Source organism: Bos javanicus, chromosome 21 (assembly GCF_032452875.1).
Source record: "Bos javanicus breed banteng chromosome 21, ARS-OSU_banteng_1.0, whole genome shotgun sequence".
Lineage (NCBI taxonomy): Eukaryota > Metazoa > Chordata > Mammalia > Artiodactyla > Bovidae > Bos > Bos javanicus.
The window spans coordinates 32,597,875-32,613,867 of record NC_083888.1 but is presented as its reverse complement, the minus strand read 5'-3'; the positions used below and the strand labels follow the sequence as shown (position 1 = coordinate 32,613,867).

The 15,993-nt window shown below is 56.1% G+C and overlaps 1 protein-coding gene across 1 annotated transcript; it reads left to right on the top strand.

Annotated features, from left to right (window-relative positions):
* CIMAP1C (ciliary microtubule associated protein 1C) lies at window positions 1-4,568 on the top strand. Its single transcript, XM_061394765.1, has 4 exons — window positions 1-1,052; window positions 2,024-2,134; window positions 3,220-3,333; window positions 3,938-4,568. Exons 1-4 carry the CDS (start codon window positions 932-934, stop codon window positions 4,414-4,416), a joined length of 825 nt encoding a protein of 274 aa, XP_061250749.1. The 5' UTR covers window positions 1-931; the 3' UTR covers window positions 4,417-4,568.
* Window positions 4,569-15,993: the final 11,425 nt, after the last annotated feature.

Below are 15,993 nucleotides of genomic sequence, written 5' to 3'. Positions count from 1 at the left end.
CTGCGGGATAGGTGGGAGGGGCGGAGAGTAGACGACCACTCCAGGGGGCTGTGCAGGTAGCAAGAATCCTTCACCCATGACCTGTCCACTCTTTCACCACCTCCAGGGCACCCAGCAGGAGTGAGAGTCCCTTGGATTGCAAGGAGATCAAACCAGTCCGTCCTAAAGGAAATCAACCCTGAGTATTCATTGGAAGGACTGATGCTGAAGCTGAAGCTCCAATATTTTGGCTATCTGACGTGAAGAGCTGACTCATTGGAAAAGACCCTGATGCTGGGAAAGATAGAGGGCAAGAGGACAAGGGGATGACAGAGGATGAGATGGTTGCATGGCATCACCGACTTGATGGACATGAGTTTGAGCAAGCTCCGGGAGACGGTGAAGGACAGGGAAGCCTGTGTGCTGCAGTCCATGGGGTTGCAAAGAGTCAGACAGGACTGAGCGACTGAATAACAACAAACCCGGAGTTAACAGCTGGATCTGTCACTCCACTCTCCCTTTCTGCTTCCTGATCCAGGGTCCTGGGGCCCCTCAGGCTACTTAGCCAGGTTGGGAACAGGGACAGTGGGGTTGAGTTCTCAGGGTTCCACAGCTGAACTGCCAGCATAGAATTTCTACACCACAGTCCAGGCGCCACGGCAACTGGAGGAAATAAACACTCTGGGTTTCACAGTCCAAGTTCTGCAGTGAGGTCATCCTTCGCTCCTGCCTGCGGGGCCCTGCAGCTGGCTGTACCCCAGACAGCCTCAGCTGCTGAAGTAGGAGGACTGCTTTGCTTCTCAGCCCTCACGCCGCCTGTGGCGTCGGGGAGAGAGAGTGGACACAGGGGCTTGGGCAGGGGTGCCCGGAACAGGTCTCACCCAGGCCCAGCTCCTCGCCCGGTGCTCCACATCTTTCAGTAGCTGCTCTTGCTCCCTGCTTGGCCCCAGACATGAAACTGCCCAAGGGTGTCAAGAACCCTGTGTTCTATGGGCAGCAGCCAGAGAAAAAGGTGCCAGTGTCCTCAGGGCACGAGATAAAGCAGACCCCTGTGGTCCTGGCGATGCTCAAAGGTGAGAGCGGGCCCCTGACCTTGACTTGGGCTCATTCCTCTCTCTGAAGAGAGGCTGAAGTTGTGCTAACCTTGCAGCCCTGCCTCCTGCAAAACCCCTTCAGGCTCTTCTCAAAACCACAGAAGATCTGCACTTCTAAGCTAAACTCCACAAGCAGAATTAACTGCTGGGAATTTGGGGAGGGTTGCTGGGAATTTGGGTGGGAAGGGGTTTGAAGTGAGGTCAGTTTTGGAAAAAGACTAGGGATTCAGCGGCATCTTTAGTCCATATTAGCTTTCCTCACTTCCCCTGAATCTTACTCTCAACCGAAAGCAGACAAATGAATTCTTACTACATTGTTGATGACTGACTGTTGCTGTACTTGGGGTTGTTTAGTATGTGATTAAATGTTTGGGCTCTGTTGGCTGCTGTCTTAGAATTTTCACAGTACCAGCTTGTGTGACTTTGTGTGAATTGCTATTTCTAAGCCTCTTGAGAGGGCTTAACTGAGATAACCCATAGAAAATGCTTAGTATAGTGCTCGGCACAGAATAAGTTCTCAGTTACTTGTAACTGTATTACTTTTTTTATTATGTATTGCCTTTCCAAGAGAAATTGCATTTTATCTAGGAACATTGGCTTTCCCCAAAGGAAGCGTCTCAATAGTGGGATTTGTGGCAGTGCGACATTAGCAGGAGCAAAGACCCCAGTGTTCTTTTTTTTTTTTAATATTAATTTATTTGGCTGCATCAGGTCTTAGTTGCGGCACGTGAGATATTTAGTCGTTGCATGTGAACTCTTGGTTGCCGTATGCAGGATCTAGCTCCCTGACCAGGGACTGAACCCAGGCCCCCTGCATTGGGCGCGCAGAGTCTTAGCCACTGGACCACCAGGGAAGTCCCTGCAGTGGTCTTAAGCACACTGTATTCAGGGCTTTCCCTGCCTCTGATCTCGCAGGCCCAGGCTGAGGGCTTCTCTCTCCGTGCTCACAGGTCCGGGGCCTGCCAAGTACCTCCGGCCATCCTGCACGGGCTACATAGACCATGACGTCTCCATGTTCCAGGAGCCGGCCTATACCCTGCATGCCCGGCACTCGGAGAAGCGTGAGTGCTTGCCACACCCGTTGTCCCCGCGGGCGTAGGATTATTACTATTGGATGTTTGGGGCGGTGTGAGAGGGGAGGAGTCATTACCTGTAGCCACAGGCCCCTGGGAGCCCAGGCCTGCCCTGAGTGGGACACCCAGGTGGCCTGCTAGGTCCAGAAGGAAGTCAGCAGGGGGCCAAGTTACCCGTCCCTCTGAAGGCACCTCCCAGCTGGCCCTCCTGAGGGAGCTGTGAAGTGACCTGTTGCATCCAGCTGGCAGGGTCTCCTTTCTGACTGGTCTTCGGCTGGCACCCTTCAGCTTTGACTGCTGTAGTCTCACTTGCCAAAGCAGGAATAACTGGGGGATGGGGTGGAGGGAAGGGGGTGGTGTGGTGGACTCAGGGCCTCCCAGGAGGCTTAGAACCCCCTGGAAGGCAGGGACCCAAGGGCCGGCGAAGAGCTGGGGCTGATGGCCACAGCTGGTGAGAGGGTGGCTGGGGATCTGAGATCCAGGCACCTCGCTGGGGTAACATACCCTTCTCAGCAGGGGAGCCCCCTCTTTTTGGGGCTGCGTCCTTTCTTCATACTAATAATAGCCACCATGGGCTTTCCTGGTGGCTCAGCAGCAAAGATTCTACCTGCAATGCAGGAGCCTCAGGAGACATGGGTTCGATCCCTGGGTTGGGAAGATTCCCTGGAGGAGGGTATGGCAGCCCACTTCAGTATTTTTGCCTGGAGAATCCCATGGACAGAGAAGCCTGGAAGGCTACAGTCCATGGGGTCGCCAAGAGTTGGACACGACTGAAGCGACTTACACACACACACACACACACACGCCTGTTATTGTCCCCTTGGCACCAGTCCCTGGCAGCTGTTACTTTATCTGTTCCTCTGAACAAGTTCTAGAGAATGTTAGGTCATGTGTTAAAAGATCCATTTTACAGATGAGGAAATAAAGGCTCCCCAAATCCCCAAGAGCCCAAGGCATTAGGAAGGCACCCTCGGTCCTTTTCTGGGGGAGGGGGATCTTGCCTGGAGACAGAGGCCAGACTCACCCTGGGGCAGCCTCTGGGGTGACCGGCTCTTTCCTTGGCTGCCTTGCAGGGATCATGGACATACGTAGCCCCGGGCCTTGCTATTTCTTGGATCCTAAGATAACTCGGTTTGGGATGGCCAGCTGTCCTCAGGTTCCCATGGCAGAGCACATCTCTAACCTGCGTAAGATGGGCCGGAAGAGGGAGGTCGGGGGTGGGAGGTTGGGGGGTGGGAGGTTTGAGGGTGGGGGTCCACGCTTAGGACACAAGCAGGAGCAAAGGGGTCATGACTCCCTTCGCCAGGTGTGTCTGCAGATGCTGGCACCTCCCTGCAAGGTCACTTCAAGACACCCATGTCACCGTGTCTGGGTCACAGTACTTAATGTCTGAAGGCCAATGTTCCATGTATGTTGCAGGGTGATACGGTAAAAATATCACAGGGCTTGTGTTATGCTAATGAGCTCGCAGACTAGTGATTCCAGCATGTTTTCTTGGTGCTGTCATGGGGTCAATGACAGCCAAGGGTGACGTTCTGATGATGCTCGGGGTTTTTATATTATGAAGACAGTGTCATAATCCTGATGCCAGGATGGCGAAGTCCCTACCCACCCTCGTCCCAGAGCCTCATGCAGGGAGGTGATGTTCCCGCCTGATGCTAAGATGGTTATAGTAAAGTCACACCAGGCTCACCAAGACCTTTCCCTCTCCCTAGACTAGTTAATTGGTCACCAGGAGATTCAGCCTGGTTTCGGCCCTGAGACCCCTTCCCTTCATTCACCTACATTCAGGTCTGAGCCCCACCCCGGCCCCCTGCCATTACCACCTGGAGAAGACCCACCTGCCTGGGGAACGCAGGGCTCCTGGGTACTCCTTTGGCTTCCGGTGCCCATACCGAGTGATGGACCCCAATCCGGGCCCCAACCGGTACCAGATGCCACTCCTGCTGGGGCCCAACCTCCCGGCCAACAAAGCTGCTCCTTGCTATAGCTTGGCCCCCTTGGACAAGAACTGGTTCTACAAGAATATGTCAAGAGGCCCCGGACCGGCCGCACACACCCGGCCAGAGCCATCCGTCTATCAGAACCGCAGCCCTGTCTATAGCATGGCCAAACGCTTTGGCTACCCGGTGGACCACACACCTCGGCCTGGCCCCGGCTCCCACAATGTCCAGCAGGTCAGGGCACACAAGCCCAGCCCACCTGCTTTCACCATGGGCATCAAGCACTCGCCCCACCTATGCCCGCTGATCGTCGACATTCGTGACTGAGGCCCCTCCTGGTGCACTCCTCCCCCGACCCTGTCCCCAGAAGTTATTTTTCTACACCGAATTGAGCAACTTACCCAGATTTTAAGTAGCAGAGCTGGTGCCTGCTGTGTCCAGCACAAAGAAGGCGTTAGATAAATATTTTCATTTATTTATTCCTTGGTTTTGCAAACACAGCTGCTCTCTTTGGGCCCTGCCCTGGGTGAGGAGCTGGGGATGCTGGGAGGTGTGGGAGGGGTCCTTGTCCAGGAGATGTTCTGCTGTGGCTCACCAGGAGAGGCAGCTCTGTGTCCTCCAAGGAGCCCCGGGTAGAGGCTCCGGGGAGCTGAGTTCCAGCCCCGCATCTGCCCCTAGTGTGCTGTCTGGCCTTGTGCAGCTCCCACACCTCACTGGGCCTTGGTGAGCGGGGAGGAGGCACCTAGAGAATGGCCAGTTTCCCTCCAGCTCCTGAACTGTTTGATTCTGATCCCTGATGGTGACCCGCATCTGAGAGCGGAGTGAGGAGCAGGGTGAGTGGATGTGAGCCCAGGAAGGAGGGGCCGTGCGGGTTGGGGATGGGGGAGGGAAGTTTCCCTGGGGGAGGAATCCCAGGAATGAGCAGAGACAGTGAGTAGCATGGAGGGTATTCTTGGTGGAGGTAAAGATGAAGAGGATGGCACGCGGGTGGGACCAAAGGGTACAAGAGCAGGGAACCAGGGCAGGCGCAGAGGGCGGGCACCTGGGCTCTTGGATGCTGGCCTGTAATGAGACCAGATGGTGGGCAGCTTGAAGGGGACTTGGGGTTTGTCCTCAGGGTGATGGGGCTGGAGGAGATGTGGTCTTTTCAGAATTCCTTGGGCAGTGAGAGCAGGTTGGGCAAGACGGGCAGAGCCTGGAGGCTAGGGATCAGCGTAGGGGGGACGGAAAGCTGCTGTGGGGAGGGTCTATACGTCACATGCTGTCTTTGGAGAGTCACCTCTGTGTCCCCACCCCAACCGCTTAGCCCTCTAGTGTCTGGTGGCAGAGGAGAGGAGAGAGCTGTGAACTGACCAGTAGGGGGCAGTGTTGCCTCACTCATGAGTCCAGGCAGTGCCCAGAGCCCCCACCCCTTCTGGCTTGGCTGCTTTTGAATTGCCTGGTGCCCGCTCTCCTGCTGGTCTCTGAGGAGGCTGGGGTCTTGGGGGCTGGTGTTTGTCCTTCCTTAATTCTTGGTATCCAGATTCTCTGTTCTGCTTGCCCTCACCCCTGGGACAAGCCCCTCTCCTAGCTCCCCTGGCCACAGGAGATGTGGGGAGTACTGCCCCTGCTGCTCTGCAGCCCCTGAAAGTGAGGAAAGGGCAGCAGGATCTGTGGAGGGAGGTGGGGGGGGCTTAGGGAAGGACGAGGGGAGGCTGAATCTGCCCCAGACCTGATGGTTCAGGCAGAGGCATGTTCCTCTGCAGCCACTGTCCCTGAAGCAGAGGGAGGCAGGAGCAAGGGGCCACTAGGAACCAGTGTCTGATGGTTCATCCCTGTGAATTTGAGCAATATTCAAGTTTTATCTTTATTTTTAAACGTTACTATTCACTTTTGGCTGTGCTGGGTCTTTGTTGCTGCATGGGCTCTTGTCTCTAGCTGCCGTGAGTGGGGGCTACTCTCACGCTGCACGGGCTTCTCGCTGCGGTGGCTTCTACTGCTGTGGAGCACGGGCTCTAGGGCACGTGGGCTCAGTAGTTGTGGTTCTTGGACCCTAGAGGACTGGCTTAGTAGTTGTGGTGCACGGGCTTTGTTGCTCTGCAGCATGTAGGATCTTCCTGTACCAGGGATCGAACCTGCGTCTCCTGCTTTGGCAGGAGGATTCTTTACCATTGATCCACCAGGGAGTCCAATATTCAAGTTTTAACTGAAAATGAAAATGGTATTGAAGAACTAACTTTAGGTAGAAAGGAGTAGAGACTATCTTTGGAATATTAAAAAGAAACCAACAACTGAATATTTTAAAAGGGAGGCTTGTAGAAAACCCCACTGGGGTCATTCCTGACTCTGGACCTGAAATGTCCTCCCCTTCCCTCCCCGGCATGCAGGCCTCGGGTACTGTGTCTGTCCTGTCCTCCCGACTCCTCCACAAGTCTGGTCTGGGCAGGCTCGAGAGACAGCCAGTGAGCTTGGGACCCATCTGTCTTGCAGCAGATTAGAAAGACGTCGTTTTGCCGACAATGCCATTTATCATGGTGGCTGCAAAAATTAGTGATGCTTGGGCTGAATGTGTTGGTTGGGGGTGGGGGCTGGCAGGTGGCAGTGGCTGATGCTCTCCAGTGTCACCAGGTCGGGGAAACTACAGGCCAACCTCTGAGTAGGGCTTTTCTGATTTAATGATCAGTTTATCCCAAGGCTCTCCATTAGAAAAAAGAAGAAAACTGAGGCCCAGAGCCAGGGAAATAGCTTTGGCCAGATGACAAAATAATGGCCTGTCTCTAAATAAAGGTCCAGGCTCAGTTCATGACCAAGGTCACGGCTCAGTGTGTGACCAGGATCAGGGCTCAGTATGTGATCAGGGTCAGGGCTCAATGTGTTACAGGGGCAGGACTCAGAGTGTGATCGGGTTTGGTAAGCAGAGTCAGGGCTCAGTTTGGGATGAGTTATTTTAGGACTTACATAGTCTTAATATATTATATTATATTAGGAATAAATGTTAGTTTTTGCCTCTGGGGCTCGGTCTGGGGCAGACCTTCAGTCTAGTGGCCCCAGCTGCTACCAGATAAGGATGGGCCGGGGCTGGGTGTTCGCCCCAGAGCTAGAACGAACCCTTGGTTTGTGGTTCCCAAGCAAGGGTAGCAGGCTGGAGGATTCAGTATGAATCTTTGGCGCATGTAGATTTTTTCCTTCTTTTTTTGGCTGCACCATGGAGCATGTAGGATCCTAGTTCCCTGACCAGGAGATTGAAGCTGTGCCCCCTGCATTGGCAACGCAGAGTCTTAACCATTGGACTGCTAGGGAAGCCCCAGGGGGATGAAGATGTTCGAAAGAGAGATGGCCCCGCCAATAATGGGCTGTGGCCTCCAGAGAAGATAAATGGGGCCTCCCTGGTGCCTCAGCCCACAAAGTGAGAGGGTCATTTAGCTTGAGCCAAACCTTTCGACAAAGTGGTCCCCAGCTCTTGGCCTTGTCTCTCCTGTGGTGGTGACCAGGTAGATGACCTGGAGAAGGTCAGTGGGCATTGCCTCTCAGGCCTGTCTGGGTGCTGAGCGCACCCCTTCTGAACAACTTGGGGGCCACGCTTGACCTGGGTGGAAGCCCTGGTCTGACCCTTTCAGGACTTCAGCCTGTGTCCTCAGGTAGTTAGGCCCCAGATCACACAGACACAGTCATTCATTCATTCAGCAAACATTTGCTGAGCTCCTGCCCTGTGCCAAGCTCTGACTGTGCCTCAGAGTCCCAGCCATGCCTTCCAGGAGTTCAGAGGGTGGCTGGGTGGGAGGATGAGAAAGTGCTCTCCAGGTGTGGGCAGACATAGGAAGGTAGGTGAGGGTCATGTGCACGGCAGGACGCCTACCAGAGCTTCTGCCCATCTCTCCCGGGGGTGGGGGGGCCCACCCCTGCCTGGGCCCACCCCTGCCTGGGCTTGGTGGTGAAACTGCAGTCACGTGACCAGGTTGGTGGGGAGTGGGTAGGTGGCCGTCCTTCTGTTGTTGCTGGAGGGACCCTGAGGGCCAGAGGTTACTCTGGCTCCCAGGAGCTGGGGGGATGGTGGCCCTGGGCCAGGAGTCAAAGAGGGGCCCTGCTCGTGGGAACACTCTGCCACACCGCTCACAGGCTCACAGGTAGGGGCTGTGTGCACACACTTGTCCTTCACCCACACATGCGTGGGGACAAGGCACAGACGCGCCTTACAGCACTGCTCACACGTGCACACGCATGCACGCGCATACTCAGACCACACACCCTACTTCGCACACATGCCCCGACACCAAACCCACTCAAACACACAGACACACACACACTAGACACATGCACGCTTACCATCCCACACCCTGCTCTCTCCAAGCACCTCCTTATCTCACGCACGTACTCACCTGCCCCCAGGCTCCTTCACAGCCCACTGCCCCGGAGAATCAGAGCAGATACACCGTGAGAACCCCCCTCTCCCCGCCACTCAACATGCCCAGGTGCAGATTGGGTGGGGTGGGCTGCAGGCAGGGAGCTCAGGAGGGTCTCTGGGCTCAGGATGGCATGGGGCGTGATTCCCAACCCAGGGTGGGAGGCTGAGGAGCCGCTGCCTGGCTCTCAGCCCTCCAGTCACCTGGTTGGTGAGCCCTCACTGACCAAGACAAGTCAGACCCCTTCTCCCTGCCCCCACCCCCCTGTTCCTGGTCCTTGGCCGGGGTGGGGACGGGAAGCTAGTTGATGGACAAATGCCCCTGGCTTCCCGGAGGGGTCAGACGCTGCCTCTCCAAGTTCGCTGGAGGCAGAATCTGCTGCCGACCTGTTCCTTCCAGCTTCTCCTCTTTCCTTGTGGAGTCCACGTTCTTCCTTCTGGCTCTTCTCCCCTCTGTCTTTCTGCCTCCCTCCGCTCTCTTCTCTCTGCCTCTTGCTCTACAAGTCTCTCTGCCTAGTTTATCCTCTAGAATAAAGATCGACACTTTCAATTACCCCCAAAATAACAGAGCCGTTCTTGGAGCCCCGCATAAGAGGAGGATTGGATAGGCGTGTGTGCATGTGGCCCATGGGTGGGTCTGGGGGGCACCCACGGGGCCTACTGTCCTTTGTTTGCGGTTTCTCTTCTGGAGGCTTCATTTTTTCCTGGGAGAGTGGAAGCACGTTTCCCTTCAGGGGAGGACGGGAGACAAAAGAGAGAAATAAAAAACTGTCATGGTTTTCTTGTAAACACAGAGTATGGTGCAGAGCAGGGACTCAGCAGGAGAGAGGGACTGAAGGAGAGGCAGGGACAGAGAACAGCAGGGGCTGAGAGACATGGGGAGAAAAGGTGGGGGGCCAGGGGCCATCGCTTCAGGGCCTGGGTGGGTGTGGGCTGCCAAGGGGAGGGGGAAGGGAAAGGGCTATCTTCCAGAGGGTAGGAGGGACTTGAGGAGGGGGAAACCCTTATACTAAGTGCCAGACAGGGCCAGGAGGGAGAGAGCCTCTGGGCAGCTATTGTTCTCTGAACATCCTCCCCATGCCAGGCTCTGGGAACGCCAAGGTGAGTCAGATAGACACGTGTCTGCTCTCGTGGGGTGTCAAATATACTGGAAACAAAGAAGTAGCTTCGTGTGTTCAGTTCTTGCCAGGCACCACGCATCTACATAAGCTGAGGATTAGACAGGGTGGGGAGCCTGTCTCGTGATAATGCACAGCTAGGGGTGGGGGCACCAGGATTCCAGCCCAAGCCTCTCTGACTCCAGTCCTCCCTTCACATGGCTTCTGCTAGGGACCGGGGGCTGGGAAAAAGGGTTAGAGACCTGGCTCAGCCGTGTGTGATGTGTGACCTTGAACAGATCCTTCCCTCTTCTGGCCTCAGTTTTCTCATCTGAGAAGTTGAGAATGCAGGCTGCTCTGCAGCGCATGTCTGGATGCGGGTGATCCCTCAGCTCTGGTTCGCGGGAGAGTCAGCTGAGGGCGTGGGGAAGCAAAGAACATCTGGTTCTGCGGGGAGGGACTGGTCAGCAGCAGCCACGGGGAGGCCAGATTCTGGCTTTGCTCCCTGCTGCCACCCAGTGGCAAGATTTGGGTACTGCATGGGATGGGTCTGGATGGGCTTGTCTAAAGGTCAGACCTGGAAGATGCCTTCTAGAGAGTGTGGTCTGGTCCAGCCTGGCCCTGTTTTGCAGGTGCCTACAGAGGAGAGGGACTTGCCCCAAGATCACTCAAGGAAGCAGCTTGTGCTGGGGCTGGTCTAGGGCTGGGATTGGCTTTCAGGGCAGTGTACTTCCCCTTAGCCCTGTGGTGTTCAGGAAGTCCCCAGATAGCCTCAGAGCAAGAGAGGTAGAGCTCTGCATCCTCTGCTTGATGTCACCTCTTCCAGGCAGCCTTCCAGGATTTCCTTTAGCAGGAAAGGGTCTCACTCCTGTTCTGTAGCCCTACATATATCCTCTCCTTTTCCTCCTGCTCCACCTGCCCTAAACTGCCCTACCCCCACCCCCTAACAAATCAGGGAGCAGGGGGCCTTTTGAGACGTCAGAGATGAAGGAGGACAATTTCCAACACTTATCAAGCACTGCCAGGAATCCAGCTCTGCCCTGGGACTTCACCTATATTGTAGCACTTGAACCTCATAATGACCCCAAGAGGTCAGGACTATTTTTGAGCCTCACTTTTCAGGTGAGGAAGCAGGCACAGAGAAATGGTGACTCTCAGATACAAAGTGATAGATAGAACAGGAATTCAAACTCAGGGCTGTGAATTCTCTGGAGAAGAGGAGCCCTTATCTGGAGGTGAAGACTATCCCTGAGGCTATAGGACAATCAGCTGGGATCAGACACTGACTTGACTAGTCCAGGGTCTTGTGGGCTCAGGTCTCAGCTACACCATTGTGCTGCTGTGTGACTCTGGGCAAGGCCCGTCCCTCTCTGGACTTCTGGTTCTTCATCTGTGAAGTGTGTGTGTGTGTGTGTGTGTGTGTTCTGGATTCCTTCAGAAATTCATTTTTGAATTTGGCATGTCCAGCCTCAAGACCTGGGATGGATTTGTTCAAAGCACACTGTTCCCAGGGATGAGCAAGTGGCAGGTCTGGGAAGGTGGAATGCTGGCCTGGAAGCTGGGGCCCTTGGGTGCACCTACTGTTAGGCTGTCAGCGTGTGGGGCTGGGGGGATCGTGGGAAGGTGTGAGCTGTAAGCGCAGGAGAGGGGACCAGACTGGGGACAGGTATGGGGTGAGGGGCTGGCCCCTGGGCCTGGAAGCCTTTCTCTAGGCTGCCTGCCACAGAGGGGATTTTTCTTGGCAGGAAACATCCTCATCAATCAGCCGCAATGGGGGACTGACGGGCGGCCACTCCCCGCTGGCCGGGCTTGAGACAGACCCATAAATCCCACTCGAGGCTGGGCTGTAAATCCCTGTGATTCATACCCGGCCACTTGGAGGACAGAGACATTGGGGCTGTGGGACAGGCGGCTCTCCCCTGGGCAGCACAGGTGGAAGAGCTTATTCGCCTGCCCAGGGGAGCTCAGAACCTCCCCCTAGCCTCTAAGGGAGGTGTGGCTGCTGACCCCCCGGACACGCCAGGCCCAGCCTGAGCCATCTCTGTTAAGACTCTGGCCACATCTGCCTTCAGTCTGGGTCAGTCCTGTGCCCTGGCCTCATCTGGCCTGAATCACACCAGGGGTCATGTGTGTGGACACTGTCTGTGTCCTCTGAGGTCATATGGGGGCCTGTGGCCAGGAAGGACCACCCCACTTACTTCATAGCAACTTCTCCTGCCGCTCCTGGTGATGGTGTATCTTGGTGCTGATGAGGACAAGGTGGAAACCAGGGCCTGGTCTGTGTGTTTCCTCATTCTAGGGAGCCTGGGGGTCTGAACCCACCGCTTCTTGGAGAGGGAAGGGCCTCAGAGACCCTCTGGCCTGGGACCGCAGGCACTTGTCAACTTCCATTAGGACTTTGTCATACTCAGATGCTAGGTTTTCTTCTCATTTACTGAACATTTTTCTTTAAACTGGCTCACTGCCTTCTCTTAAGCAATATTTGTGAAATCAGGGGTCTGATGTGCTAAGCACACACAAACACACATACGCATGAGAACACACACATGAAAATAAACACAGAGCAGATGCCCATCTCTGTACTGTCTGAAACAGTCTTGTGTCTCACCGTTCTTTTAAAAAAATATTTATTTATTTGGCCGTGTCGGGTCTTAGTCGTGGCATGCAGGGTCCTCACTGCGGCATGCGGGTCGCATGCGGGATTTTTCCTTGCAGCACATGGACTCTCCAGTAGTGGCATGAGGGCACCAGAGCGCGCAGGCTCCTAGTTGCCCACTGCAGGCTTAGTTGCCCTGTGGCATGTGGGGTCCTGACCAGGGATCAAACCCGTGTCCCCTGCATTGCAAGTCTTCTTCCCCTCCTTAACAGACAAGGAAACCAAGACCCAGAGAGGTATGGGAACTTGCCTAAAGTCACACAGCACCGGGGTTATCAGCCGACCCAGTAGACTCCCAGTCTAGTGCTCGTGTTACAGGGGCATGCTTGGTGTCTGTGAGGGTCAGGGTGTGTAGACTTTCCTTTATCCAGGAGCACATTTGGATTCCCAGAGGCCTTTTGGTGACTGTGCCCTAACACAGAGGAGTACCCTGAAATGTGAGCTCCTGGCAGCAGGCTGGTGGGCAGGCAGGTGGGCATCCTGGGTCTCCTGGTGGACTAAGCACTGGCCCTCCTCTCTGCCCTTCTATTGGTGCCCAGGGCTCCTGCAGCATCTCAGGACTGCAGGAGGTGGGGAAAGAGGTCTCGGGGGGAGGGAGAGAGCAGGGCTCCGTCAGCAGCCCTTCCCTGGGGAGCTGCTTACTGAGGTGATAATTAGTGGCAGCAGCTCCCAGGCTGGCAACGAGGGTGGCCTCATTAGCGAGCGCCTTCCCCTGCACCACTTCCACCTTCCTACCTTCAGGCTCCTGCCACCCGTACTGCCACCGACATCACCCCTGAGACGCAGCACAATGGCTCCTGCGGGGGACACGGCTGCCGGCCCCCAGGGAGCCAGGAAGGAGGTGTGCGTGCAGGGCAGCCAGGGTGTGTGGGTGTGTGTACACTGCACACGCATAGCCCATGTGCCCCCAGACATGCTCATGCGCCAGTGCACGCATGCCATTAGATGTGCACACATAGGGATTTGTGTGCTTGCGTGCACACACACACACACACAGCCACACCCAGAATACAGAGGCATGTATGCCTACCTCCAAACAGACTTGCATGGTAATGAGGTCTACCCAGACTCACAGCACAAGTGGATAGATTCAATAGAGCGGACCTAAATGTGAAGACGTACGATGCACGCATGCCACGCCCACACCAAGAGACTCGTGTGTGTATTCACACCAACATCCTGACATGTGTCTCCAGATTCAGGAGCTCATATGCAGCTGTACACAGTCGTGTACGTGTCGATGAACCAGCAGACCGGACACTCTGAAACATGCAGTAGCACACTGCATGCCCCCGCGTGTGTGTCTGTGGGCAGGGACTGCCATGTGCACACATACATGTAACAGAGTACACCAGCGGTTATGTTCTTCTTGGAATCTAACAAGGCCTGAGGTGCTGGCACTGGTTAAATTCCCTGAGGGAAGTGAGGAGACAGGAGCTGAGGACACATTTAATTAATTCTTATCATTCCTGACAGAGGGAGAAAGGGATGGATGGATGGAGAGAGAGAAAGAGAGGGAGAAAGGAAAAGGAGCAGCTGGTGGGGTGAAGGGGAAGCGGGGAGCTGGGCAGGTGTGTTAACCCTTTCAGCTAAGGGCAGACCCAGGGACCCCATCACTCAACCCCAGTCACAAACTAGGTGGGCCCTTTAAAGTCACAGTGGACGGCAGATCGGAAACCTCGCAGGGCCCGACACGGGGAATTCACCCCATCTTTCCCTTGTTTCCAGTGAGTCTCATTCCGTGCTTCCGGAACCTCCCACTACAGCTCCACTCTGCTCTGTGGGTCTTCCAGCTCAGGGGCTGTGGGGCTCGCCTTTACAGGGCCAGTGTGGGGGAGACGTGACTCCCCAAGGAGGCCCCTCCTGGACAACGGGACAGCTCCCTGCCCTGTTGCCCTGATCTCAGACCCAAGACAAAGTCGGGAGGCAGGGCTGGACAAAGACAGAGGCTCTGAGGCAGAGAAAGGGGGTGTGTGTGGAGTGTGGGTGGGCTGAGACAGAGAGACACAGGGCCCGGAGATGACGGAGGTGGAGGCACTGAGAAAGGAGTCAGAGAAAGAGGCGAGAGAGACTGAGACCGAGCTGGTGAGCGCCAGGCAGGTGCAGAGACACAGTGGAATCTGGAGAGAGTATCAGAGCCAGGATGAGACAGATCTCAAGCAAAGGATGCAAAGAGAGGGAGATCAGCAGAGACAGCCCAATGCCGCCACTTTCCTTGGTGACGAGGGAGTCATTCCACCTGGGGACAGTAACCATAGCTTAGAGGGGATGCTGTGTGACCTTGCCCAGGCCACCCAACCTCTCTGAGCTTTGGCTGCTGGTCTGTAAAGTGAGCCCTGGGGCTAGCAGGAGAGGCTGGCTTGGCCCTTTGTTCCCTCCACTTCCCCTTGGGGCACAACAGGCCTGCAAATGGGGTGGGGGCTCTGCAAGTGCTTGGGGTCCAGGCTTGACCTGGAAGCTCCTGAGCTGGCAAGCCAGGTGGAAGAGGAATATCTCGGCGGGGCCGGTGTAATGTGCTGCAGCCACGCAGCGCTGAGTGATAGAGCGTTTGCCCTGAATATTGAAAATGCATAAATATCCATTTTCAGGCACCAAGGCAGATATAAATACAGAGGGGGTGTGTGTGCAGCCCTCAGTGGTAATTTACCGGCTCTGCTACTCACCGTGGCACGGGCACTTACGCTTGGCTGCCAGGAGCCTTTTTTGAGACGGCTTTATGACTGCCGGCTGCCACCGGGGTCCCTTCTCCTGCAGAAGTGGCTCCTCGGGGATTGCCGCCCGTGGTGGGGGCGGGGCACGGCGGGGGTGGTCATTCCTGGGCCAGCTCCATTCCGGGCCTCTGGGCCTCTCTGATCTTCCCCTCCTCCAGCATCGCCTGGCTTGAGGGGAGGGAGGGGACACATCTCTGCTTGGCCTGGTGTGTGCCCAGCCCTGGTGCCCTTGGATGGACTCGGAGAAGCTCCAAACCTGACTGGGAGAGCGTCCAGACTGGGAGACAGAGGGGCCACCTTGGGTCCTGCCCTCGCACAAGGGGCAACTGAGGCCCAGAAAGAGGACTGTGTGGCCAGTGGTGGCTGCACATATCCGGACTTAGCCCAGCATGACCACGGCCCCCAGCCTAGGAAGCTAAACAGCAGGGGCCTTGCTGCAGATTTGGATCACAGAGGCCCCTGCTGGCGGGCTGGGAGCTCTCTGGCGCCCCCTGGAGACGTCATAGACCTTGTCAGATGGGGCTTTGTCTGCACCCTTCTCTGTGGGCTGGCAGGTGGAGGTCCGGGGCCCCTCCCTGTCTCTCCTCCCAGAGTGGGAACATGGACTTGGAGACCCTGAGCTCTGTGGCCTGCACAGCTGAGGGTGTCTTTTCCTTTGGGCGGGGGCCCACAGCTGTGTTTGAGAGCCCACTGCCCCACAGCAGAGAAGCCACTGACCTCCAGGGGAGGGTACAGTGTTCTCCGGGCTGCGTTCCTTTCGGGGTCCCTGAGCCTCTTCTTCCAGGGAGAGGCGAGGTCGGGCTTCCCTGCCCTGAGCGAGAGCCCCCCTCCCACCCTGGGCAAGAGGGAGCTGGGCAGTCACCCACCACCTGGGCTGTGTGCAGAGCTTGTTGATGGGGCTTGCAGGCACTAGAAATGGCATCACCAACCTGCCAGGCAGAGTGGCCTCAGCAAAGAGCGGGGTTGGGGCGGGGCCAGGTGCCACTGAGTGGGTGGGTGGGGGCACCTGCGGGGGGAGGGCTGAGGCTGGGCCTGGGACAGAAGTGTTCCTTCTCTTCCTTG

What these genes read in the sequence shown, in the direction of transcription:
- CIMAP1C (XM_061394765.1), top strand. Translation starts at nt 932, where the DNA reads ATGAAACTGCCCAAGGGTGTCAAGAACCCTGTGTTCTATGGGCAGCAG. An exon ending in TGCCCGGCACTCGGAGAAGC is followed by an intron (nt 2,135 to 3,219) that starts GTGAGTGCTTGC and finishes GCTGCCTTGCAG; the next exon opens with GGATCATGGACATACGTAGC. An exon ending in AGAGCACATCTCTAACCTGC is followed by an intron (nt 3,334 to 3,937) that starts GTAAGATGGGCC and finishes ACCTACATTCAG; the next exon opens with GTCTGAGCCCCACCCCGGCC.